A 26,808-nucleotide genomic window follows, 5' to 3' on the forward strand; every position below is an offset into this window, starting at 1 on the left:
ATAAGTCCCCTAAACGTTTTCAAAAGTTGCCGGCTTTTGAAGATTGTTCGAAAATCTAGATTTATTTGCCGAATTTCTTACTTTGGTAAGAAAATATCACGAAGCTCACTAGACTAGAGTTCTGCGTCAAGGCGTGAACGCCGGTTACTATAATTTATTATATTGAGAAAATACAAATAGTAAATGTCCAAAAATATCCAAAAGCTGTTGTAAATATGCAAATAAAATTCCCATATTGCCCTTTAGATTCACGTGGAAACATGCCAGAAATAGGGGTATTGTCTGTCATTTTAACTGCTACCTTTCCAGATTCCAACCTTCACTGATTAGTTGTGTTCAAACACTTCCAGCCAAAATACTTGGCGGCTTCCTTTTATTTACCGAAGGACACAAGAACATAAGACGTTTCAGACGTTTATACCAAGCCCTTTTGTTGTTTCATCGTACATGTATGTATTCACCCACCCACCCACATATGCATATGCGAAGTCAGCATTCAAAATTTGGCAGTATCTTTCATCTGGGCTGCATCATAAACAAACAAATTTCTCCCTATTCAACTGGTAATCCCTTTATTAATTTTTGCTATAGTGTGTGTTTTTGCCGGTGAAATTCAACAAGACTTATGGGATTTTCTGCATTTTTTGTATTTTCAAGTTCAGTTGAAAATTTTCAGTGTGTGTTTCAATTGAATTGAACGGTTTCTGGTAAGGGTTCTTGATTCTATATTAATATTGAGGTTAATTGAGATCTGCAGAAGGCATTTCAGACTCCGGTCTGCTGTCTTAGTTCAGAAGAGTCAGCATTTTTCTTGAATTCACATTTTGTTTGTGATGGACAGAATAGCCACTCTGAGTTGGAATCTGTTTGCCAAAGTTGGCAACTTTTGCTGTGTTTCCATCTGTTTGAGTTGGCTTGACCTCAATTGATCATCTCATTTGACAAAATTAAAACATTCTGTTCATGAAAAAGACGTTGTGATGATGCAAAATTGTGCCTATTATTTTGCATGATGAATTAATCTGCTGAAATTTGGCTGTTTTGATTGTTTACCATGTATCTCAGGGTATGTTGTGATTTCATGATTTTTTTGACATTTCCTGGAATTTTATAGGAAAATAATTGTCGGAGGCTAATTGAAGCTGGTAACTGGTAAAACTGTCCCACAAGCCTGAGGATGAAGTAGAAGATTGGTTGGTGAAAGTCAAAGATTTGACTTTTGGCATACATAAGGTGGAGAGGATTTTCAGGGATGATGTTCACCTTCCAAAAATGGAGCTCATGGTCCCTGATAGGAGTTATTGCTACAGTAGTGGCCTTAGTGACAGTGGTTCATTTTTTTCTTTCTCCAGAGAGTCCTCTAGACAATTTTGGGGCTAGCCAGGTTGACATGATTGAGAACTCATCTATTCAAGTAATTGGATCTAGACAAGAAGGCAAAACTGTTGTCCCTAATAATATATCAGATGGTGGTAATATGCCGGTGAATGGCTCAACTGATGGTAGCAAGCAATTAAGTGGGCCTGTTGAACGAGGCAAAGACGATGAGAATCAAAAGCAACAGTCAATGGTTGATTTAAACATCCAATATCCTGCTGATTCACGAAACGCTGTTGTCTATCGTGGTGCTCCGTGGAAAGCAGAAATAGGGAGGTGGTTATCTGGTTGCGACTCAAAGACTGCTGCTGTCAAAATTGTCCAGGTACTACTTATTTGTAGTCGTCAAGGATTTCTTCAACTGGCCCCGTCTCTGGAAAATAAATCAATCATTTAACTTAGACATGCACATGATTGTTTACTTTTGATTATTTTCAAGTTTTCGCTATGTTTAGTTCTGATATCAACGGATTGGAGTTTGCATTATGCATCTGTACAGTTGCTGCATTGGGTGTTTTTAACTTTGAACCTTTAAAAACTTGTGTTGCTATTAGAGTTTGAGTCCAATTCATGCTACCTCTGTTAATATAACACAATATTGCGGCATCAGGAAATTGGTGGCAAGAGCTGCAAAAATGATTGCAGCGGGCAAGGCATCTGCAATAGGCAATTGGGTCAGTGTAGCTGCTTCCATGGGTTTGGTGGTGAGTCTTGATTAAAACAACAGATAATGTTGAAGTTTGTTTTGGCTGTGCTTGTATGGGGAACTTGACACATTACTTGTGTTTAGATGTCAAATAAATCTTCCTCGCTGCATTCTGTTTGTTTTGTACTCTATGACTGTAAAAGGATATTATTTGGCTCGTTTACATTATAGGATTTCTTTTCTTTTTTATTTGTCTTGTGAACATTTTCTTTTCTGGTTAATTTAGTAAATAAAACCTTTCTTTCCTGTTTGGGTTTAAATTTTTCTAGTAGTTCATAACATGAGTTTCCTGTAAATATTATAAATATAATCAGAATCTTCTAGTGGTGTTTCCCCTGCTTCTAATTCATTTCGAGTTATTTGGATAGAGAACAATTCATGGTAGCATATTATTTCCTGTTTGCTGAAAATTTGAATGCTCATGCTGTTTCAGCACTCATCCAACAATATTGTCATGTGATCTCTATGGATGACAGGGGAAGGATGCTCTGAAAGACTGCAACTAAATTGTAATAACTCTGGATCAAAAGAGGACCCATATGGGCGATGGGTTGTGTCGATTTGCTCAGCTCATTGTGACACAACAAGAGCAATGTGCTTTTGTGGAGAAGGCACAAAATACCCAAATCGTCCTGTTGCAGAGGGATGTGGGTTTGTGATTAAGTAAGCATAAGTAAATCCTTTGATGTAACAATATTTTTGAGTCGTCTCGTAATTTTTTCCTGATTCAAGACTCTTATGAATTAGTTCAGCCCGCCTTCTGAACCTGGAGGTCCGTCTCTTGCTGATTGGACAAAAGCTGATGTTGACATTTTCACAACTAATGGAAGTAGACGAGGATGGTGTAACGTGGATCCAAAGGAAGCTTATGATGGTAAAGTGCATTTCAAAGAAGAATGTGATTGCAAGTATGATGGCCTCTGGGGTCGATTCTGCGAGGTGCCTGTACAAAGTGTTTGTATTAACCAATGTGCTGGTCATGGGTACTGCCGTGGTGGATTTTGTCAGGTAAAACTAATGATCATTTACAAGGGATGTGGAACTTTCATACTTATTTAATATCTATTTTAATAATTTCAATTCTAATTATAGTTTGATCTGCACAAGAACCTGTACAGTACTGCCATGAAATTCGTCTATATAGTACTGAATATTATCAAGCAGTAGCCATTGACATACTCTACACTACAATAAGCTCATAGTGTGTTCCTCAGTTTCTTATGCAGGAAAACCCAGTATAAAGATGACATTCTACTAAAAAATTGAAACCAAAGTGTATATCCTGCATGAGATCCTCACACAACTGATGTATGGAAATCCACTTGTGTGCTTTCACTGTTGGTTTCCTTTTGCAAAACTTATATCAGTCTAGCTGCACAAATGACACAGGCTCTGATATACTCATGGATTTTGACCTTAACTGTCTCTTTTGATCCCTTCATTGTGACTTCTGCAGTGTGACAAAGGCTGGTACGGGACAGATTGCAGTATTCCTTCTGTTTTATCCTCTGTTGCAGAATGGCCCAAGTGGCTTCGACCAGCTCAGATCAAAATTCCAGATAGTGACAAACAAACTGGAAAAATAGACAATCTAACTGCTGTAGTGGCAAAGAAAAGGCCTCTCATATATGTTTACGATTTGCCGCCAGAATTTAACAGTCTTCTATTGGAGGTCAGGTTGCTTATATCTTAACCCTTGTAATCTTTCCTACTCCAGATGGAAATATTTAGGCTTCTGTTTATTGTATTGTAAATTTCAGGGTCGGCATTTCAAGCTCGAGTGTATAAATAGAATCTATGATCATAGGAATGCGACAATATGGACCGATCATCTTTATGGTGCACAGGTATTCCTGAAAGTGTATCAAAGCATCTAAAGAAAGATGTTATATGGCAATATTGACATTATTCTGTCCCTTACTCTTACTATAGATGGCACTCTATGAGAGTTTGTTGGCCAGTCCTCACCGAACATTGAATGGTGAAGAAGCGGATTACTTTTTTGTTCCAGTTCTTGATTCTTGTATAATAACTCGTGCCGATGATGCTCCCCATATAAGTATGCAGGTATTGTGCAGTGACAATCTCCTTTCTATACAGTATACCACTTAATGCAGCATATGTGTCTCTTTTCCTTTCGCAACTTACTCCATTGCTTCCTATATTATTATGCTCTGTTGTTGAGGTTGTCTGAGGGATAAAATTAAAATCCTGAGAATATATTTATTGACTTTCACAATCACATTTGTGTTGTTATTTTTGGTTCCTCTTTGGAATTTGAAGCATCCTGTCTCAGCTAGGGATTTCAGATGTTTTATGCCATCTTTGTTTGGCTTTTGGATGCTAGTGTTTACAAATTAACATATTCGGCTTCTGGGTCAACCCTTGGTCATTCCTAACTAGGAAACCTAAGCTACATGGGTAAATTTTTTTCGTCAAATTGAATAGATCAAAGTAATCTATACTTTCTCTGCTTCATTCTCTTTATGCCTGTGCCATCTTTATGCTAGCATGTGTACATGAAAATATTGCTAAGTGGGTTGTAAGTGGAGAATGATTTAGCAATCCAGCTGTGGACATAACTCGAACTAGAAAATCTGTTTGATAAACACCTTATGACTGCTGGCAGCGATCTTTTAAACGTCTTTCCTCCTCCCTTTTCCGCTTATAACTGTTTGTGACATATTTTTAGTTGACCAAGCCATGCTATAGGTATTTTGCAATCAAAGTCTGGATTGCTTGACCTTAGATTTGTTGTTACTTTTTGTTTCCTGATGCAGTTTATTGGTCTAGGTCCATGGGAAACTATGTAGGAAAATGATAGAGGCAACAAATATTTCTTCATTTCTATGTTGTGTGTATATGGAGTCTTATTATATCTGTGGATTATTTATGTCTATGAATCTTTTAGAAACGTGATTTGATGGTGTACTGATAATATATCAATTCCAGGACCATTCTGGCTTGAGGAGTTCTCTTACTCTGGAGTTCTATAAGAAGGCTTCTGATCACATTATTGCACAGTATCCTTACTGGAACCGCTCATCTGGAAGAGATCATATATGGGTACTGTATCATTAACTCTTTCCGAAAATTGTCAGTTTATAGGTCCATTGGCAGAGCTTTATTTGTCTTCCTGCTCCCTTATTTTGGAATAACATTCTATAGTGTTTATGCTAATAATGCCATGCTCATGTCTCAAGCCAGTCCTTTATGTGGGATGAAGGTGCTTGCTATGCCCCAAAGGAAATATGGAACAGCATGATGCTGGTCCACTGGGGGAATACAAATTCAAAGCATAATCATTCAACAACCGCATATTGGGGTGACAACTGGGACACCATTTCTCCTGAAAGAAGAGGAAACCATCCATGCTTTGATCCAGATAAAGATCTTGTACTTCCTGCTTGGAAACACCCCGATGGAAATTCACTGAAATCAAAACTTTGGTCGTGGTAAACACATCTTTCAATCTACATGACATTAGTATTTAGGCTGGTTTTAATTTACAGCTCTAGTGCTCTGATGCAACGAATTTTGACGTAGTGCAAGCTGACATATCAAATGCAGGCCTCATGAGAAGCGGAAGACCCTTTTCTACTTTAATGGAAACCTAGGGCCTGCTTATGAACATGGAAGACCAGAAGATACGTAAGTCAGCCTGAAAGTTCTAGGTTGGACAGTTGAAAATTATCTGAAATGCTTTTTAAAGAAGCCTGTATGTGATGTGCCAGCACATTAGTATATGAGGCTGTCATTTGAACTCAGTTTATGTATTACTGTTTCTTAAAATTCTAATACCATATAAACTCTGAATTTCAGGTATAGTATGGGCATTAGGCAGAAAGTAGCTGCAGAGTTTGGATCAAGCCCTAACAAGAAAGGGAAACTTGGGAATCAGCACACAGCAGATGTGGTGGTGACCCCTCTACGTACTGATCATTATCACAAGGAATTGGCAAGTTCTATTTTTTGTGGGGTTATGCCTGGGGATGGGTGGAGTGGCCGTATGGAAGATAGTATCTTTCAGGGCTGCATCCCCGTGGTCATTCAGGTTGTGTCTTACGCAATTCTTGTTTCTCTGCTATATTGGAGGTTAAGGAACTGAGCAAGCATGTACATATCAAATTCCAAACTGTTATACATATTAATTTACAAAGTTGTGCCAAACTGTAGGATTCAGAAGTTATGAGCACCTGGAGTTACTATTCTTCTACTTCCTTCTTTGAAACAATACTGCAATATAGACCGGCTATTAACAAATAAAGTAATATTCTTCTGTTTCCATATTTTCAGGATGGGATTTACCTGCCATATGAGAATGTCCTAAACTATGAAAGCTTTGCTGTTCGGATACAAGAAGATGAAATTCCGAAGTTGATTAGCATTCTCAGGGTAACAGTTTTTTTGTTGATGCTAAGAAGCGAATTAATCATTATATTCCATCTAGAAGGTCACTGAATTTCACTCATTGGTGCTTTGACTTTCTTTAGAGTTTCAATGAGACAGAAATAGAATTCAAATTGGAAAATGTAAGGAAGATATGGCAGAGATTCTTGTATCGTGATTCTGTTCTTCTGGAAGCTGAGAGACAAAAAAATATTCTTGGGCTTGTAGAGGACTGGGCTATTGAGTTCTCCAAATTGCTTGAAGATGATGTGTTTTCCACGCTCATACAGGTATATTACTTGAAGCCTATTTCTCTATCCTTTTTTTAATCAAAATGGTACTCTTTTTTTATCCAAAAAAAAAAGAGTAATGCTTCCATTACTCTTTCCAAATAAGGGAAGTTGGTTTTACTAAAGTCGACTTCTTTCTTTTTCATCTCAAACTTCGTGTCCCATCCTCTCTTCTCCTTCTCTTCACTCCCCTTCTCCTCTTATTGACTCCTTCTGTCCTTGTCTCCTTCTCCTTCTCCTCAATTCCCTTCTCCTCGTCTCCACTCCTCCCAATTTAAAGTTTAAAGATTTGAAAAAATTTGAAAACATGAGAACTTGGATTCCTATCCCAAACTTGTTCAGGCAATAAATAAATTCTTCAACTCCTTAAACTGGGATGCACACACACATGCATGCAGTGTAGGTATTCCTTAGTTGATTCAACTTCCCAGATCCAGTCTTAATTTCAATTAAATTCCAGTGTTAAATGATTAGCAGATACAAGGTCAAGACAACTTAGTAAAATCATCTTTTCTTTTGTAGCCAAAACTAACTTGATTTCTGTTTCCAATTGTTTGAATAATTATTACTCCTAAGATCTTTATTCTGGGAATCTTAGTATAACCATGTGAAGTTGTGTGCAGACCAGATACAAGAGTTTCTTGTGTTCTGTAGTGTTTGCACCTCTAATGTACAGCAGCTAGCAAGGTAAATTTTGATGAGGAGAAAGAGAGAGTGGAGAGAGGAAGAGGAGTAGGAGAAGGAGAAGGAGAAGAGAGAACAGAAGGAACAAGGGGTTTGAAAAGACAAAGAAACAGAATTGATTTCTGTGAAATCCATTTTAATAAGTTAGGAAATAACCTGCACTATCCTTCTTACTACAGTAGAACATCTGACTTATGTGCACCACAGATTTGATATAGCATTGTCTACATTGGCATGTTGAGGATTTGATGTTGGCTGGACTTGATCCGAATAAATCCCTCTTATGACTCCTAGATAGATTAGTTTGTTGTTTTTTTTTTTGGGGGGGTGGGTGACTGAGTTCTCATCTTAAGAAGGGCCATGAGAACGAGATTTGTTCTGAAGTTTGGGTATAGACAACATTCATCATAGTTGAACAGTAAAGGTTCAAATAACGAAGGAAAGATGCCGGGAGTTCTGAAAATGCACTTAACTGGTCAGAACTTTGTTAACAACAATTGTGCTTCTTGAATCTTGAAATGGGCTTGCAAATCATCATGTACAGTCCTTCCATAGTGTCAGTTTTATAAGGGTAACCACACAATAATTTACCATACTGATTTGAGATTTTTTATTCTTGTTTCTCATTGCTATAGTATATCCTGTATTCCCCTTGCTCTTTATGGTCCCAAAACACTTGTTTGTTGATATTGAACCGGTCTTTGCTTGATAAGGTGTTGCACTACAAGTTACACAATGACGTTTGGAGACGAGAGCTGAACCATGGGAAAGAGTATGGATTACCTAGAGAATGCCTGATAAGATCATAGAAGGGCAGTTGTATTAACTGTACAATCTATCATAGAATATAGCAGCTAGATGGTTCTTGACATGGCTTGGAGAATGATACCCTGGTGATGTCGCAACCACTGTACAGCACTTGAAGAAGAGTTCCATCCCATGAACTTGAATTTTGAGCAACAATTTTCACAAGTGCACAATTTTCCTGTTTAGTTAATCTTCCAGAACTAGAAATATCTTGTTTCTTTTTTCTTTTTTCCCTTTATCTTAATGTTTGTTCTCCTCATTTGTATACATGGAGGTAGCTATTCTACTTTTTGTACAAATATAGATCAAAATGATGAAAATAAAACAGCAATCCATCTTTGTTTACTATAGGTTATACAGTCCTTACAGCTCATAGAAACAAGCATATTATTTCTTTGAAATGCAAAGTCTATTCCGTTGATGTCAATGATGTGATCTTTTATTATTCTCTAAGTTTAATTTGTTTGCTGCAGGTTCTAAACATCTTGCACATTTAAGTGGGGAAAAAAATGTTCAAAGATATGAACATGTTCTAATCCAATTGTCAGTTTAGCACAAATCATGGAAAAGAAGCTGATAGAGTAGCACATTGTCTTAATCGCTTTGCATGTTAGATATCTGAAACTGTTGAATGGGACTATGCCAAATCAATGGCTTTTCTACAATCTGTGGTTTGCAGGGATATGTTCCAATGATTGAAGTAATGAAAAATACACAGTTTTTTATTTAAAAAAAAAAGTCCTGGAGAAAAATGACTACAGCATAACGTCTTCCTATTAAATCTGATGCTTGGATTGGTTAACTTCTGATATGAAAAGAAAAATGAAATTATAAAGCAGATTAGACTTTAGAGCTAAGGATGGTAACGGCGCGGGGGGTCCCCCGTCCCCCGCTCCCCCCGTGGGGTACCCATGGAGTTAATAAAAATTTATTATATAATTTTATTATAGTTAAATTTTAACAAATAATCAAGTACTAAAATATTAACACATCGTCAAATTATTATTTATTGTAATTTCACAATTGAAACTCATAAAAATAATCAAACAAAAGTTAATACAATCTAACATGATGAAATAAATACAATTTAAGTAGTCAAGTTTTCACTTTTAGCACAAATACAATCATTAATTCATTATTGTGCTTGTGCCCTTTTTTTTTGAAAAAAAAAGTTATTGTATTAAGTGCAATTAGGAATTTAGTATAAATGTATTAGTAAATTTAGTATAACTAATTAAAGTAATAAAAAATACACAGTTTTTTTATTAAAAAAAAAAGTCCTGGAGAAAAGCTTAGTTCAAATTAATGTCATTGATAATATGCAAAGTTAAACTGCAAAACACATGGTGTGACTAGAGCATAATGTCTTCCTATTAAATCTGATGCTTGGAGTAATTAGCTTCTGATATGAATAGAAAAATGAAATTATAAAGCAGATTAGACTTTAGAGCAATGTCTTCTCTTTTTTTTTTTTTTTTTTTTGGGCAGGTCCTTTTGAGCAAAGTTTTTATTGTCAGAATAACATCAATGATGATAATTACTCCTTTTCTCTTTTGGTTTAATAGCTAATTGTAACTTATAAGAGTCATATTAGGACAAAACAACAAGAAGAATAAAGAAGAAATAAGAGCCAGATATCAAAAGGAAAGCATTGATGCCCTCGTGTGAATATTTGTGAGAATACTGGCCAAATTCTTTCCAAGAGTTCTTTAGAAGAGAAAGACTAAAATCCGTTTAAATTATTATTTTTTGAAGTTTTTGTAAAAAAAAAAAATACAGTGTAGTGATTGATTTAATATAGGTGAGATAAAAAAGTAATTAAAAAATATGTTTATAAAAAATATAAAAAAATTTTGAAAAAAAATTACAATTCAAATATTTTGAGATCATGAATTATTTGCATTTGTTAAACTATTTCCTAAACTCTTTTACAAGGAGAATGCAATTTTTAAGAACGAGATTTTCATTTTCTCATTATTTTTTTCTTACTACTAACTTGTCCAAAATTAATTTGGGATATACAACGAAATTTATTAGTACGAAAATTATATAAGTAGTCTTTTTTTTGTCAATTATTATTTTTATTTATAGTATTCTAATCTAATGAGATCCAAATGAATTTAAGGAGATCGATAGGGACTGAACGAGTGTGTAATTTTTTAAGAAATCTCGGTGGGCCCTTTGAATAGCTTAGTGGTGGCCGGCTGGTGGCTACATAAGCGGTCTCTCTCTCTCTCTCTCGATTTTCCAAAACCTTTACCCCCTTACTCTCATTTTCAGCGCCATCGCCGCCGCTACCTCTGCCGCCGACGCCATGAACCTCTCATCGTCCTCCTCTTTAAGACTCGATACTAACTCCATTTCCACCAGAGCAGCTGTAGCAGTCCCATTCAATGGACCCCAATCTTACCGAATTCCCTTTGGCGGGACGGGTCTGAGGAAAGTGGTAAAGTTCAGCCCCGCTTGCTCCTCTGCAGCCAAGCCGGTGGATGCTGTGGTGGATAAGCAGCCGCAGAAGGTGGGTGAGTTGGGCGCCCGTGGGCTGAGTCGAATTGAGTCCCTGAGTCAAGTTTCGGGGGTGCTGGGTTGCCAATGGGGCGATGAAGGGAAAGGAAAGCTCGTTGATATTTTAGCTGAGCATTTCGACGTCGTTGCTCGATGTCAGGTAACTTACAATCGTTTCTTTACCTTACAATCCCTTTTTTTTTGGGTAATGTTGCTGAAATTGCAAGAAGCTTTTAATTTTGGTTACCCTTTTAATTATTCGAATGAGGGTTAAAGTTTGGATCTTGATCCTGATGATTGAATTATATTTGAAACATGGATGAAGCTACTTGATAATCTACTCGAGTTTGGTTCCAGTTTAGTAACTGGCTGGAAATTGGTTCTTTGTTAATTACACAGCCCTGACAAGATTTTGTTGAAGTCTCGAACTTGAAATTCACTTACTTAGCTACTGCAGCTAGTTTGGTTAGTTTGTTGGTGCTGCTTGCAGAATAATCAAGCCAAGCTCCAACTCTAGTAAAGCTTCCTAAACGAAATTAGACCATGCTTAACTGGTCTAATGTTGGATTAGCCTCATTTAGACCCTTATATTAAGTTTCCAGTTGTGGAAAGTTTACAAGTTCAGCTTGATTGTTGCGTTAGCTTTTATTCCTGTCATGATAAAGCTTGAAAGCGATATGTTGGTTGTAAAGTAATATGCTTTCTAACATTCTCTGTGTTTGAAAATTTCATTCTTGGTGTGTGATCTTGGTTATTGATACTCGCTTTTTCCTCTTTGGCACAAATGGCCAATAAAAACTCTTCTACTGGATGTCAGTGTATCTTTAGCCTCTTCTGCAGATTGGACATCTTTTTTGGCCTTCACAAAGATAGTAAAGGATAATTTGAAGATAAATTGTATCAAGATGCCTGAAGTGTGTAAGACAAGAAGCACATTCTTCATTTTTTTATCCCAAAATGTTTGTTTAACCTTTCAAGTAAATAAGAATTCTTAGTTCTTGTGTGTGCTTATGGCATCAAAATTTTGTTGCTGAACTTTTTAGAAGGCTAGATGATGAATCCTTTTATGACATGCTGCTGACATCTTTTTTTTTGTTATTGGTTGTTTTACAGTGTTCTTTTTGTCATAGAAGATGTATAGCATAAATTATTCTACTGAAGAAATAAAAAAGTGCATTCTTTCCCACAAAAATTGGCATCTAATATAGCTTCCCCAGATGTGTAGTAATTACATTTGTTTCTCATGGGGTGTAGATGTATAGAGATGTACTATAGAGATGTACTTGCTCATAATACTTGAATTGGAGGCCTTTCTCCTTGCATGAGTGTTTACATTGTGGAGCTTTTCTTGATCTTGATCAATTAATGAATGATAAATGACTACATAATTTAATGTCAGGGTGGAGCTAATGCTGGACACACTATATATAACTCAGAAGGCAAAAAATTTGCCCTTCACCTTATTCCTTCAGGAATTCTTAATGAGGAACCCCTCTGTGTTATTGGCAATGGCGTTGTGGTGCACCTGCCAGGATTCTTTAAAGAAATAGACAGTCTTGAATCTAATGGAGTCTCTTGTAAAGGAAGGATCTTGGTATCTGATCGTGCTCACTTGTTATTTGATTTTCATCAAGTTGTTGATGAACTTAGAGAAGCTGAGCTTGCCAAATCCTTTATTGGAACCACCCGGAGAGGCATTGGACCTTGCTATTCAAGCAAAGTTATCCGGAATGGTATAAGAGTAAGTGACTTGAGGCATATGGATACTTTTCCACAGAAGCTTGATCTTTTATTATCAGATGCAGCTTCAAGGTTCCAAGGTTTTAACTATGGCCCTGACATGCTCAGGGAAGAAGTTGAACGGTACAAGAGATTTGCTGAGAGGTTGGAACCCTTTGTCGCTGATACTGTGCATGTCATGAATGAAGCTATCTCTCAAAAGAAGAAAATTTTAGTGGAAGGTGGTCAGGCAACCATGTTAGATGTTGACTTTGGAACATATCCATTTGTAACTTCTTCCAGTCCTTCAGCTGGAGGTATCTGTACTGGTCTTGGAATTGCTCCTAGAGCAGTTGGTGATCTTATTGGAGTGGTAAGTGGAATTTTAGTTTCTCTTTTCTTCAATAAGATAATGTTTCTTAAGCATACCATATTTGTTATTTTATCCAACATTTCAAATATAGGTTAAAGCCTACACTACTAGAGTTGGTTCAGGACCCTTTCCAACAGAAATTTTGGGGAAAGGTGGCGACCTTCTTAGGTTTGCTGGACAAGAATTTGGCACAACAACTGGTCGCCCTCGTCGTTGTGGCTGGCTTGACATAGTTGCTCTCAGATACTGCTGCCAAATCAATGGCTTTTCTTCTCTGAACCTCACCAAACTTGATGTTTTATCAGATCTACCTGAAATTCAGTTAGGTGTTTCATATGGACAAATTGATGGTGCTCCAATCAAATCATTCCCTGCAGATCTTCGAGTTTTGGAGCAAGTCAAAGTAAGCTCTCTCTTTTTCCTAAATAGTTGACATGATTTCTCGGTACCTAGGTCCTTCAGGTCAATTCATTTAGAGGGTTATTGTGGTACCGGATAAATGTTAGAGAGTTTTGTACATAGTTAGCTGGATGAATATGCCTTCCAATGCAGGAGGATGGGGTATTCTATGTGAGTTTGGTAGTTTAAGAAAATGACTTAAAAGATATAATTCCTCAGCATTAGTGGAGCTACACTTTAGCACGAGAGTTGCATAGAAGAAAAACATATACTACTGTTTTTAGCTATGCCTAAAAAGAATTGTCTGCTGCCTGGATAAATTTCTCTTCTGGTTGAGTGTTGGATGATCTTGACTCTGTTGGACAAATGGGGTTACTTAATTTCTGACATTCTATAGCTCCACCTCCTAGTTGGTTGTCTTTCAGCTATTAGCATCTGGATGTTGATTACTTTTTTTTTTTTTTTCATCTTCAACCTTAGTTTGATTTATGCTATGGACATGTAGGTGGAATATGAAGTTTTGCCAGGGTGGCAGTGTGATATATCTTCTATCAGAAACTACTCGGATCTACCCAAGGCTGCACATCAGTATGTTGAAAGGATAGAAGAACTTGTGGGTGTACCCATTCATTACATTGGTGTCGGGCCAGGACGTGATTCCCTTATATACAAATGAGGTTTTGAAGCTCTGCTTAGGGTCTCCTTGATGAGATTATCACTTTGCCACAGCCGTGGCAGGAATAGTGCCCCTATTTTTTGAATGGCTAAGGTTATCAATTTGGTGACATTATGTATGTATTCGTCATTTACGAAGGCTGCTCTGAATTTCCATGTAGTGAATTCTCATTCAAGTTGAGCCTTTAAGGAAATTCTGTAGGTTGATGTATTGTCGAAGGCAAAGACACATTAGAAAGCAAATTCGAGTTGTTTGGGGTGGCTGCAGCAGAGGGTGGCAACAAGGTTCTAGGGAGCTCCAGTATTTGAATGATTCAGTTGCAGAGCAACCTGCATATATTAGATTCGAATGCTTGTTTTCGGTTGTTGTCCTGTTAACTTAGTATCCTGGTTTTGCAGAACTACTTTAGCAATAAATAACAAATCTTCAGTTGACAAAAGCAACTTAGTCCTAGTGCAGTGCCTTTTTCTTTCTCAGTCACAGCATGTTTCTTTTGAAAACCAACTTATCTTGGAGCCGCTCCGGCCTGGTTCGTGAGAATCTGCATTAGCTGTGAATGCAATTGGCTGAAATTTTTGTTCACATTTGCTCTTCTGAAATATGCTTTTGTGAGACATGCATTGCACGTAACTTGTTTTTAGTAAACTGGATTGGAATAAAAGAATATGCTGCCTTTTTAAAAATATAACAAGCTTCATTGGAATTTGTTTTGGTTGGCATATTAAAGAGGAGTAAAATTAACCAATGGAAATGGCACATGCTACGCGGGTGCATATGAAAAAAAATTCGTAAAGGAAAAAAATAATTTGTTGATGATTATTGAAAATTTTATTAGGCTTATAAATGGGAGGGTTTTTTTTATCTTTATCTTTTTTCTTTTAAGAAAGGAGCTCATTTGTAATTTTCTTTTTAATTAGTAGATTATTGAATTGTGGAAATCTAGCGTGATCAATCACAAACCTGATGCAGTGACTCAGTGAGTAGTGAAGGAAAGATAAAGTCCCAGGATTGAAATCCAGAGGCAAATGGGAAACAGTTACATTGGGGGTGGGAGTAACTGTTTCAGATGAGCAGACTCGAACAATAGAAGAATGGGCATTGAAGGAAAGAAGGTGTGGAGTTGCAGCAGCTGTAGCAGTCAAGATAGTCATGAGCAAAGCTGCAATAAAACAGTGGAGAAAGATCATAGACATGCAGATGAAACAGAGGCAACTCCTGAAGCAGATTGCAATCCATACAGCTCATGATATCTGGTTGGCTACCCTAGTGGAGGAAGAGGATATAAAAAATTTGAGCAAGCTAATTTATATGTGCTATTTTTGTCCCGTTAATGAAGACCATATATAGTCATTTAAGCTACAAGCTCAATATGAGAAATTCATCATCCCCGAGTGGTATGTGACACTTGTATAGATTTGTGCATACTTGTATCCTTCTACATTATAATCAATGAAATATTTCTAATCGTTTTCGAAAAAAAAATGGTAATATATACATTATTTGTCATATGTTGGCTGTATACTTTGTTGGTTCATACATGTTGAAAGGCATGTCTTGAAAAATAATATAAATAAGGGCAAAAATTAATTCTTTGTCATAATCTTCTCTACATTAGAAAATCATGAGTTAAGAGTTATTTGAAGAAGCAAATCTATTGCATCACAAGCGCGTTTTTAACTAATATTTAATATTTTTAATTGTGCTTTTGCTTCACGTGTATTATATTATATTAAAAAAAGTGATACAATATATTATAGAAAAATTTTCCAAATAGATTTGGATTCTTTCTTGCCACAAAACACAATCTCCTAGTCCTAAGTGGCTAAGTCCTACCCCACCTTGCTCTATTCGATTTCGAGGGGCACTTTGGTCTCACCGAAGTGGCAAAATCAAGCAAAAGAAAAAAAGTTTCGAAAAAAGAAAGAAATCCTTCAAAAAAAAAAAAGAGAAAGAAATCCAAAAGCCTGCTAAAACCCAGAGAACGTCGTTACGTCCTTTGGAGAAGAGTGGGAAAAGCAGTAATCAAATCAATGGAGAAAGTAGGAAGAGGAGGAGGAGAAAAGAGCAATAATGAGAAGAAGAAAGCTGCTGCTAATATAACTCTGGAGCAATTCGTCTCCATTATGACCCCTTTAATCGATATGGAAAAGGTTTCAGTGACCATCTTTTTTTAGCTTCAGTCCTTCCGGAATCCCATTTTTGGCTTCAAAGTTTTTTCCTTTTTTTGGATCATTTGATTTGGTTCTATTTGATTGTAGTTTTATTGCAAGATTTTTTTTGTGTTGTTTGGAGGGCGCCCCGGGGGGGAGGGGGGGGGGTTCATTTTTAGCATTTGGTTGCGATTGAACGCTGAAACAATAGTTGAAGTATGCACTGGATTAGCTATTGAAACAATTAAAGAATTCCCTTTTGTCCTTATTGTTGAAAACAATTAGGAAATGTTGATGAATTGAACTATATTGTCTGATAGGCTTCCTACTGTACTCTTAACTGTCTTTATTAAACGTTGATATAGGCAGAGTGTGGCTAATAGGCCTCAAACACGATCAAAGCAACTTGATTTTTCTAGCCTAAGCTCTCTTTGTGGGTAAAAGGTACAAAAAGAGGTTTACTTTTTTGTTTTTTTTGTTTTTATGATTGAGGATGTACTTTATTTGCAGATAATCAGGGTAGAAATTCTAAATGAATGTACTGCCATACTTTTTTGATAAATTCAAAATTAAAAAATTTAAACGATAAAGGTCGTCTTATTCAAAATCCCGATAATGACAATGCATGTTAACGCTAGAAAGTAACCGTTGTCTCCAGTATAGGCTAGTTCTGATTGTTTATCTGTATTGTTCAGTCCAAGACTTAGTTTCTCTAATCCTGTAACATGCAATTACGATGTTCTCTTACATGCAATTAGGATGTTGTGTATTTCTTATGAGACGCGCATTCCACATGTAAATGCATATATTTGCTATTATTTTTCAAATATATCTGGATCCGACTGTAACCTTCTGGAATGGTTAGAATGCAGCATGTTCACTTTATTTACAGTGATGCATATGTTATTGTTTAAGGAAGCTGAGATATCTGCATCAATGAGCTCTGGTGCAACAAGGAATTTGGAGACTTCTCAGAAGAAGGGATCCACTATTCTTAATTTGAAGTGCGTAGATGTTCAGGTACTACTTTTTTCCCCATGCGGTGAAGATCATGTGTTGAGTAAGACAGGATTTTGTGCTATAAAACATGGTATGAATGTTGCATTTAATTGTAGACAGGGCTAATGGGCAAGGCTCTTCTGGAGTTGCAGTCCAATAAAGGGGATGTTCTTCCTGCTCACAAAGTGAGTCATTGTATATGGAATCTTTCTTATAATGATATATTGTGGGATATAAAGCAATTCTTGCCTTCTTCATTTGCACTATGCAAGCGAACCTGCTAAATTTAAGGTGGAAGAAACATGTGGTTAACCTTCTCAAATTGATTATGTCATTGATTTTCTTGCATGCTAGTTACTGCTGTATGTGTTTTTCTGTTTTCTATGAAAATATGTGCTTTGAACTAGAACAAAAAATCGAAAATAACTAGTTTTGTACATGCTTGAGGAGGTCATACTAGTTCTGGATATTGGTTTTTTATTTGCTTGTGTGTCATATAGACAGCCAGTACACTATTCTATCTTCCTGAGCGCTTCTGTTCCATTTAACTTTGGAATTTTTTAGAATTTACATTGATTACGCGCCTTCTGGTATGCTACAAATTGATATGGTATTGAAATGGTTCTTTGGATGACTCACAGTGATGTAGCAAACAAATTTCTTTCATGCTCAAAGTTTTGATTTCTCTTGATTTTTTAAAATCTGTTCTTCAGTTGGTGACAATTACTTCACCTTGCAGTTTGGCCCCCATGATGTTGTGATTTTGAAGCCAAACAAGGCTGACCCCGGCTCTCCTTCCCTTGGACAGGGTGTTGTTTACAGACTTAAGGTACTTTAGATGTGGAACTTGTCTAATTTCTGGCTGTGCACTTGACGTGTAGTAGTTTCTTTAATTAGTGGCACTATTCGCTTTTGATGATGATTTTGATCTGATCAGGATTCATCTATTACGGTGGCTTTTGATGACATACCTGAAGATGGTTTAAATAGTCCTCTACGCTTAGAGAAAGTGGCAAATGAGGTGCACTCAATAATGATTTTTTTTCATAGACTTTAAGAATTAAAAAAAAAAAAAGAAATAGAAAATCTTCTTAAAAATTTCAATTACACTTTCCCCTTTTCCTTTCCAATGATGCTGCAAAAAAATCACAGTGACAGAACTCTGATTCTTTTATTCTTTCTATCTTGTATATTTGTTATGAGTTTTCATTATTCTGCTTGAGATTAAGCTTTTAGATTTCAAGTCAATTTGATAATAAATTTAAGGATTTTGAATGTTGAGACTGCTATATAAGCATGTTTTCTGAGGTTTTTACCTTGATGAACTGTCAATGATAAGTCATCAGAATTATGCTATCTCAAGTTACCCGAATGAGGAACAGGTTACATACTTATTCCTCAAATTAGGGAGTTCTTTACAAGTGCAGTTACGGATTTTGGTAGGTTACATATCGGCGGATGAAAGACACATTAGTACAATTGAGTAAAGGAGTGCAAAAGGGCCCTGCTGCTGACTTGGTTCCTGTATTGTTTGGAGAGAGGCCACCTATGATAGCAAAAAAGGATGCCAAAATCACCCCTTATAATGCTAACCTTGATCATTCTCAGGTTAAGAAGATAACTTTCTTTTATTAGTTGGACATTCGTGCACTTCTTCCATTTGGATGCTTTACGTTTTTAAGTTAGACATATTGTTTTTACTTGTTCTATTCTGGTCACAGTAGTCCTCAGAAACTCCTGAAGTTTCAAGGAAATTGAATTCATGGAAGCGTATTTCTGCATCAGCCCTGTTGCTTCTAGCCAAAAATGTTGTCTGTTTTGTATTCCACTACGATAATATGTTTGATTTACTTTTTCCTGTTAAAGTTTCTGGAGCATCTTATACAGCTAGTGTTTGTTTCGTTGCCTAGCTACTATATCAGGGTATTATCTTTTAGTCTTCAATGCTACCTTGCAATGATTCAGCCCAAACTTTGCTAAACGAATGTCGCTTAAGCTGATGCTTTTTCATTTTCTTCCGCCCTTCCCTGTGTCTGACTGTAGAAGAAACTCGAAATCTCTTATAGCTTGTAGAGATTAGTGTCAAACAGGGGATTTTGGCTGTTTGTAAGCTGTCAATGTTAATAAATCACAATAGGAATCTCTTTCTTTTCAAATGCTTTTTGACATTTGAAATGAAAGTTTTCTAAACCACCAACACCAGCAATATGTTTCTAGTGATTTCATGTAGTAATAGTGGATTTTAAATCTTGGCATCTTCTGGTTCCTGTTTCCATTGCTTTTGATGTGCTTTGGGTGAGAGGCAGAGATGGACCTTAAACAGCAACTAAGCATTGCTTACAACCTTTCTTTGAACTTGATTGCAATGGTAGATCATGGTTACTAAGCTTCAGAAGCAAGCTTAGAGTTTCTTGTTTTCTAGTGTCAATTTAGTATATATCCGCTCAAGGAGGTTTATATTTTTCTGTCTTCTTTGTCCTGTGAATGTCTATTTGACAATTGTCGAGATCTACATATGAGGGTGATAGACTGAGAGATGGTCGTGGAAGATTATTTTTTGGATATGAATCAATATATGTGCTTGTTCTTGCACAATAGAAAATTGATCTCATAGTTAGATTTGGGAAAATTGTTTGTCCAAATTGGGTTTTGGATTATATGCCATGTTTCTGTCATGAAGTTGATCAAATATGTTTTTGCTGCTGTAGAATCTGCTTTATACAGTTAGGACTTTTGGATTGAGTTATTAGCTATCTGTAAATTGTATTTCTAGGAATGTACAAAGCTGTTCATGGAGAGTAATTGTCTGTTTTGGTTTTAGATGCACAAATTGGGAATATTTTGCTGCATCCAGGGGAAATGGGCATTGTACCATGCTCATTACCTTCAGAACTTGAGTGCTTGTCAAGAAGGTTTTAGTAATAAGAAAGGTTGGTGCTTCTTGATGTAGTGCCATGTAAGCTAAAAGATTGCAACTTTGAGCTTGACCATGGACTGCTTTTGACCAATTAAATAATAAAAGAAGTGCTTCTAAAATTTCTCTAAACACTTCTACAAGCACTATACTTGAGACCAGACTCGAACCAACCTTTCTTGTTGAATAATTTGCTGAGAACTCTTGCTCAGCTTTCCACATTTGTTTGTATCCATATCTGTATCTGTAGCACATGAAGTTGCATTTAGTTCTTTGATCACTTTTTTGTCTTTCTGATACATGCAACTGGAGGATTAACATATTCTGCCCCATTATAATCTTAATATATGTTGAGGCATGTATCCCTAGACAGTGGACATGGGAGCCTCGGTTACTCTTGTTATTATAATTTGTGTCATCTACAGACTGAAGTGTGTTCCTCTCTCCTTTTCCCCTCTTCTAAGAAAGCTGCCATTTCAAAGGCTCTTTCATCCAAGGACCTTTTCTTGTTGCATGGACCTCCTGGTACAGGGAAAACTACTACAGTGGTGGAAATTATCTTACAAGAAGTGAAACGTGGATCAAAGATTCTTGCTTGTGCTGCTTCAAACATTGCTGTGGATAACATTGTTGAGCGACTAGTCCCTCATAGGTACCTTTTTGTGCTCCATATACGAACTGGTCCCTTGTGAGGGAGATATATTGTAGATGATACTTTGTTTCTGTAAATGTACTTCCATCTTCAAGTAAACCGGTCCAAATTGGTTTGCTATACTTTCAACTAAGAATGTTTTACACACACCCACACACACATATATATAGATCATTAGACGCTCTGTGAATAAGATAAAGTAACTTTTCAATACAGAAAAAAGTTTAATTTTCAATTTTATTGTTTAGGTAGCCTTCTGTAAAGTGAGAAGTTACTTGTTTATCTTTCTATATATGTCTAACAATCTGTTGTCCACTATCAGGAGTTAAAGATTGCTAGTTACCAAATTTTGCAAAACGCCTTTCATGATTATGAGTAGTCTCATAGATTTTTAATTTCAAAGTGCTTGAATGATGGTAACTAAGGTATAGTTTCGTGAAAATCACAAGTAGAAGCGTACTCTATGATACCTTTACAGATGTATAGTTAATCCATCTTTACGTGCTTGGTCAAAGGGGAGGACATAAACAGGGTTGGGAAAGTAAGATGATTGCACATGGAAGTTGAATTGTTGTATAGTTAAATATGTTCAGGATATTTCATCCACTCCTTTCTCCCCTCGAGGAGGACATCTGAAAGTCTTTTTCCCATCTTAAGTTTCTTGTTATGCACTTTACCCTTATTGCATAATCAAGTTGAAACTTGTTGTATTGGTTTAACATTCCAGAAAATTCATTTATCTGTTCATTTATTTATTTATTTTTTGTAAGTTTTATCAAACCAACAAAATAACTCTCTACTTCCATCTGTTGATCAGGGTAAAGTTGGTAAGATTTGGGCACCCTGCACGTTTACTTCCACAAGTATTAGAGAGTGCTCTAGACGCACAGGTACCTTTACCTTTGTGTTCCCGGACAATTGGTGGACCATGGGACATCTTTAGTTGATTCTCCTGTAGGTTAAAGGTTCTGGTTATGAGAACATGCAGTTACCATAGATTTGAAGCATTTGTAATTTTTTTTGTTGCTGCTTCTTTAGTTGTTATTGTCTCTAGATGTTGCATTTTCCATGTAGCTTACTATTGTTTAAAAAAAAATTTGATCTTATACTGCTAAGCATCTCCATGAATTACTACTTCATCTAATAACTTAAGATGGAGAAAAAGACAATTTACTGATTAGTAAACTTTAACACACCCCACACTTTGTGCTAAATGTTCCTTTTAATGGGCCAAGCATGTTCTTAGTGCTAAATTTTCTTTCCAATGGGCCAAGCATGTTCTTATTGCTAAATGTTCTTTCAATGGCCAAGCATGTGGAGCCATGGTTGTGGCTTTAGGGCATTGATACTTGTTGGATCTTTCACCAGCTATAGTACCATGTTCATTACCACTTCATCTTATGTAGATAATAGAGAGGAAGGATTTTTTTTTTTTTTTTTTTTTTTTATGTACTCTCAGTTGGTGGGTCAAAATTATCATTAATCAGTCACTCTTTCTGCAATATGACTGATTTATACACTAATCTTTCAACAAGAATTTGCGGAGGTTTTCTTTGTTTACTTTTGCTTGCGGTTTGTAATTATAATCACTCTAGGATTGATGTTGACATTTTCCTTCTATTGAGGCTTACCAATACTAATTCTCATTGGTTTGCAATATATAGTGTAGGATGGTCCTACTCCTAGTTCTGATTCAATGTTTACATGCAGGTTCTTCGTGGGGATAATAGTGCTCTTGCAAATGACATCCGCAAGGAGATGAAGGTAAGATGTTCTAATTATGATAGTTGCCAGTTAACTTATTCCACCCCTGATAAAAGAGATTGCATTGATGGGAACCATTTCAAAGTTGCTAAGAGGTTGATCTTTTCTATGCTTGAAATTGGGCTCATCCAGTATCTTGGAGTGTGATTTTTGGTTGAACATTGGGAATCTAGCTGTAGAAAGCAAAGTAAAGCTGCACTAGCCCCTTAGGCATGGCCATACATGGCATAGAAATCACATTTGGAAATGGAGGACAACTAATCTGGAGCTGCTGGTGTTGTAGCAAAACTGAACTTAATGGTACCAAACTTGATCAAATGGTTTAAGTGTTCCCAGACTCCAGATCCCATACCACCCCTTGTAAGCTGAATTCATATGCCTCAATAGCTACAGCGATGCTGTTTGCTTGGAGGGTCAGTAAAGCGAAATTGCTGATTGAGTTTAATATGAATTTCGCATTTCTTATAAAGTTGTTCTTATTGGGAAAAAATCAATCAGATTGCAAATTTACAAATTTTTATATTCCAGCTGTACACTTGCAGCTCTGATGGGTTCTCAGTCATTGAATTTTTCCTTTTAGTGTTTTTGTGATGTTGATGGTTGTGCGACAGTTTGTTCCTCGCTGTATCTATTTACAATACTAAGGCATCTTTGCAAATTCAAGTGAATTTGAAACCTTTTGGTACGAAGATATCTTTTTGTTCTTCGTCAAGTTTTATCATGAAAAGATGTATTCTTGATATAGTCATTTGTAATTTGATTATGCATATGATTTTTACATTTTGGATTTTCTGTTCATTGTTTTCCTCTTCTTCCTTCATTTATCTACTTTTTAATTCTTTCTCGAATATGGAATTCTATAGGCCCTGAATGGGAAACTGTTAAAAGCCAAGGATAGAAACACAAAAAGGGATATTAAGAGGGAGCTCAAGGCTCTTTCGAAAGAAGAACGCAAAAGGCAGCAGCTTGCTGTGACAGATGTAATTAAAAATGCTGATGTGGTGTTGACGACCTTGACTGGCTCATTGTCTAAAAAATTGGATGGTACTTCATTTGATTTGGTTATCATTGATGAAGCTGCTCAGGCACTTGAAATAGCGTGTTGGATTGCTTTGCTGAAGGTAATTTTAGAAAATGGACACAAAACGCGAATTGCATGTCCACAAGCTTATGTATTTAAACTGCATATTTGTTGTGGTAAACTTAGACAGGAAGCTGTCTTTTCATGTCTGTATTTTTTTTCCATGTCTCTGTTGTTTTTACTGATGAAGTCCTAATTAGTAGTATTGTTCGATTTACTTTATTAAGGTTCATTGCTTTTGCTGTTATAAGCACTCAGAAGGATTATCTAAGGACAAGACTGAAGCAAGTATAGCTATACGTTATATGAATTTTGAAAAATGAAAAAAAATCCTAAATTTCCTTGCATCTGTATATGGAGATTTATTTACAGTTCTTCATGAGGTCTTGAGTTTAGGATGGTTGATATAGAAAGTTAGAATATAAGCAGATCATAGTGGTGGTGAATGCCTGTAATTGACCCAAGAAGATTTAGAGGGAAATAATGATGTCTTGATTTGACTTGTTCTCAGAAGGGATTCTGATTATTCTTGAAAGTAACCAACATGTGCAATTTATGTCAGATGCAAGAAGAAAATAATTACATTTGACAATTAAAATAAGCTGGACTGAGATGCTGCACTGGTAGGTGATGACTTTGTTTTTCTAAAAGGAATAACCTTTGCATGTGGGAAGAAAATGTCCCTGATGTTACTATGCGGAAAGAGAGATCCAAAGGCCAGCATGTAGTTAAAGCTATAATTAGGGAATGTAATTAGGGAATGTGGGAAGTGCATTTCAGCTATGTTCTTTTCACATACTTGAAACTGGGTCAATGGGGGATCTTTTGATGGAGGCAGCTCAGAAGCTTTAGGAAGTCTTTGAGTTGAAGTGAGTCTGTTGTCAAAGCCTTACTTTTTGTAGTCCTGCTTGCATCAATGTTATGATTTTTTTGGCTTTTGAGGTCACAGACTAGAGTGCAGTGGTTTTAGATGTACTAAGTTTTGCTCAATTGGCTCAGATCCAGCCATGCAAAGGTGATATTTCTTTGTGATGTGCTTTTTTCATATATTATAGAGACATGTTGCAGCTATCAACTGTTTTGCTTTTCTTCTCTGTGTGCCCCATCTTTTTCTTTTTCTTTGGTGGGTATTGTGGCTTTGGTGGTTGGTGTGTTTTGGTTAATTTGCTTTTCTATATTACATTATGTACGAAATAATTGTTTTACATCATGAAAAAATAGGGATTCAATATGATGGACTACTTGTGGCAGGCAGCTCTGAGAACAATTTTTGATATTGCAGGGGTCAAGGTGTATTCTTGCAGGTGATCATCTCCAGCTTCCTCCAACCATTCAAAGTGTCGATGCCGAGAAGAAAGGACTAGGGAGAACACTTTTTGAACGACTTGCTGGATTATATGGAAATGAAGTCATGTCCATGCTCACTGTCCAGTACCGCATGCATGAACTTATTATGAACTGGTCATCTCAAGAGCTTTATGACAGTAAGGTGCTGAAATTATATCTGGTGCATTAGTAATGCAATTGTTTTCCTATAAGGCGATGCTTGCTTATGGAAAAGTTGACAAAAAGTGATCCATTATGCTGATGTTGTTTTCTTCTTTATTACAGATTAAAGCCCACCCAAGCGTTGCTGCACATATGCTATATGATCTTGATAGTGTGAATAAGACACCTACAACCGAGTCAACCCTTCTTATCATAGACATAGCTGGGTATGGTGCTATTGGTGCTATCTGTTAGGTTGCATGTTTCATGGAATTTTTGTAATAATTGCTAAGAAGATGGTCCAAAAACGACTTTTATTGAGTTTTAGTTTCTTCATAGATGTAGAAGCTGAAAAGTGTAGGAGTATCATTTGTCTCTTCATTTTACCCAAAGAAAAATGTACATTTTGTACACAAGCCAGTACAAATGCCCTTCATAACTAAAAGCCCCAAATTGTATCCTGCTTAAGGATTAAGCATCCTGGTGCACCCTTTTCACAAAGTTTTATTTACTTTTAAGTGTTATACAAATTAATGTTGGGCTCCGAAAAGTGATCAAGGAAGAACAACAAAGTTCACTCCACTACCATACAGGGACAAGCAAGTTCTAAGAAGTTTTGACAGAGTTGCTAATATTTTTCTCATGCAAAGCTTTCGCTTCCAGTTCCATAGCTCTGGAATTAGTTATATTGCTGGTTTTTAATGTTTAGAAATTTTAATGCACTGTGATACAGTTGTGACATGGAAGAAAAGAAGGATGAGGAAGATAGCACATTAAATGAGGGTGAAGCTGAGATTTCCATAGCCCATGCAAGAAGACTTGTTCAGAGTGGGGTTCAAGCTTCAGATATTGGTATTATTACACCTTATGCAGCACAGGTATTACTTATGTTCCATAAGATACAGTTCCTGATGACTTAAGGCTGATATGATTCCATTGTATATGGTCCTAATGGTCTTGCTTCTTTTCACAGGTTGTCTTCTTGAAGATGTTGAAATGCAATCACGACAAACTAAAAGATATGGAGATCTCTACTGTTGATGGCTTCCAGGGTCGAGAAAAAGAAGCCATCATCATTTCAATGGTTCGGTCAAACTCAAAGAAAGAGGTAGTCTTGTTATCTTCATCATCTTGTTTGCCCTTGCCATTTGAGCGGCCAGTATTTCAATTTGCAAAAAGATTATAATGTAGAGAACTTTTTTTAGGTGGGATTTCTAAGTGACCGGCGAAGAATGAATGTTGCGGTGACACGGGCAAGGAGACAATGTTGTCTCGTCTGTGACACTGAAACAGTAAGTAGTGACAAATTTTTGAAGCGGATGATTGAATACTTTGAAGAACATGGTGAATATTTAAGTGCTTCAGAGTACGGAAATGAATAAGTGAAAAAGTTCCATGAGAATTTCCCTTGGTTGATGTGAGAAATATAGTTCCATATTTATAGGCGGCATTAATGCCATAATACTTTGTAAGAAAATCACATGGTGGCTTGCTGCAGATCAGCTATGACTTGAGATTAATTTAACAATCAGCAGAAAGCAAAAGTAACTTTATTAAAGGAATTTATGATGAATCTCTTCTTTTGTCATATTGGCTGGTTGTACGCCTTCTCTTTGTGTATGTTGATCAGTTATGATTCTTGTCTTCCTAGTATTAGAGCATGAGACTATCACCATCACAGAGTGATAGTTCAACGGCATCAGATCCTCGAGAATTCAATCAAGCTATTTTAATGATAAATATTGTGCGAGTCTGTGGTAATGAATTATGAATGTGGTTAAACCTTTGGAGTGTAACTTTCATGTCCTTTAGGGTTACTTGAAAACTTGCATAAT

At 36.4% G+C, this 26,808-nt stretch overlaps 3 protein-coding genes across 5 annotated transcripts; all 3 read left to right on the forward strand.

Moving 5' to 3' along the window:
* Nucleotides 1-391: 391 nt before the first annotated feature.
* Nucleotides 392-8,680, forward strand: LOC113708985 (uncharacterized). The gene is made up of 15 exons (XM_027231736.2): nucleotides 392-563; nucleotides 1,115-1,702; nucleotides 1,988-2,081; nucleotides 2,560-2,746; nucleotides 2,836-3,091; nucleotides 3,540-3,755; nucleotides 3,844-3,930; nucleotides 4,016-4,150; nucleotides 5,036-5,149; nucleotides 5,291-5,538; nucleotides 5,654-5,734; nucleotides 5,906-6,137; nucleotides 6,380-6,478; nucleotides 6,577-6,762; nucleotides 8,160-8,680. Exons 2-15 carry the CDS (start codon nucleotides 1,253-1,255, stop codon nucleotides 8,253-8,255), a joined length of 2,481 nt encoding a protein of 826 aa, XP_027087537.1. The 5' UTR covers nucleotides 392-563; nucleotides 1,115-1,252; the 3' UTR covers nucleotides 8,256-8,680.
* A 1,740-nt stretch (nucleotides 8,681-10,420) lies between these two features.
* Nucleotides 10,421-14,364, forward strand: LOC113708627 (adenylosuccinate synthetase 2, chloroplastic-like). Its single transcript, XM_027231150.2, has 4 exons — nucleotides 10,421-10,918; nucleotides 12,158-12,850; nucleotides 12,942-13,253; nucleotides 13,755-14,364. The coding sequence occupies exons 1-4, from the start codon at nucleotides 10,568-10,570 to the stop codon at nucleotides 13,923-13,925; spliced, it is 1,527 nt and encodes a 508-aa protein (XP_027086951.1). The 5' UTR covers nucleotides 10,421-10,567; the 3' UTR covers nucleotides 13,926-14,364.
* Nucleotides 14,365-15,790: 1,426 nt separating this feature from the next.
* On the forward strand, nucleotides 15,791-26,561 carry LOC113708940 (uncharacterized). 3 transcript variants are annotated; one of them, XM_027231671.2, is made up of 15 exons: nucleotides 15,791-16,075; nucleotides 16,991-17,095; nucleotides 17,191-17,259; nucleotides 17,814-17,903; nucleotides 18,012-18,095; nucleotides 18,518-18,682; nucleotides 20,453-20,640; nucleotides 21,458-21,530; nucleotides 22,351-22,404; nucleotides 23,268-23,525; nucleotides 24,768-24,974; nucleotides 25,097-25,200; nucleotides 25,707-25,851; nucleotides 25,947-26,081; nucleotides 26,179-26,561. In XM_027231671.2, exons 1-15 carry the CDS (start codon nucleotides 15,956-15,958, stop codon nucleotides 26,353-26,355), a joined length of 1,974 nt encoding a protein of 657 aa, XP_027087472.1. In that variant the 5' UTR covers nucleotides 15,791-15,955; the 3' UTR covers nucleotides 26,356-26,561. The 3 variants fall into 3 exon arrangements, with proteins under 3 accessions (XP_027087472.1, XP_027087473.1, XP_071911528.1); XM_027231672.2 differs by having other exon boundaries at nucleotides 15,947-16,075; nucleotides 16,995-17,095; XM_072055427.1 differs by lacking the exon at nucleotides 15,791-16,075 and having other exon boundaries at nucleotides 17,195-17,259.
* Nucleotides 26,562-26,808: the final 247 nt, after the last annotated feature.

This window comes from Coffea arabica, chromosome 6e (assembly GCF_036785885.1).
Source record: "Coffea arabica cultivar ET-39 chromosome 6e, Coffea Arabica ET-39 HiFi, whole genome shotgun sequence".
Lineage (NCBI taxonomy): Eukaryota > Viridiplantae > Streptophyta > Magnoliopsida > Gentianales > Rubiaceae > Coffea > Coffea arabica.

Excerpts from the sequence above, each read along its gene's own strand:
- LOC113708627 (XM_027231150.2), top strand. The coding sequence starts at position 10,568 with ATGAACCTCTCATCGTCCTCCTCTTTAAGACTCGATACTAACTCCATT. Across the intron at positions 10,919-12,157 it reads ACGTCGTTGCTCGATGTCAG|GGTGGAGCTAATGCTGGACA; the intron begins GTAACTTACAAT and ends ATTTAATGTCAG. Across the intron at positions 12,851-12,941 it reads TTGGTGATCTTATTGGAGTG|GTTAAAGCCTACACTACTAG; the intron begins GTAAGTGGAATT and ends TTTCAAATATAG.
- LOC113708985 (XM_027231736.2), top strand. The coding sequence starts at position 1,253 with ATGATGTTCACCTTCCAAAAATGGAGCTCATGGTCCCTGATAGGAGTT. Across the intron at positions 3,092-3,539 it reads GCCGTGGTGGATTTTGTCAG|TGTGACAAAGGCTGGTACGG; the intron begins GTAAAACTAATG and ends TGACTTCTGCAG. Across the intron at positions 6,479-6,576 it reads AGTTGATTAGCATTCTCAGG|AGTTTCAATGAGACAGAAAT; the intron begins GTAACAGTTTTT and ends GACTTTCTTTAG.
- LOC113708940 (XM_027231671.2), top strand. The coding sequence starts at position 15,956 with ATGGAGAAAGTAGGAAGAGGAGGAGGAGAAAAGAGCAATAATGAGAAG. Across the intron at positions 18,683-20,452 it reads CTAACCTTGATCATTCTCAG|AAAGCTGCCATTTCAAAGGC; the intron begins GTTAAGAAGATA and ends CCCTCTTCTAAG. Across the intron at positions 24,975-25,096 it reads AAGAGCTTTATGACAGTAAG|ATTAAAGCCCACCCAAGCGT; the intron begins GTGCTGAAATTA and ends TCTTTATTACAG.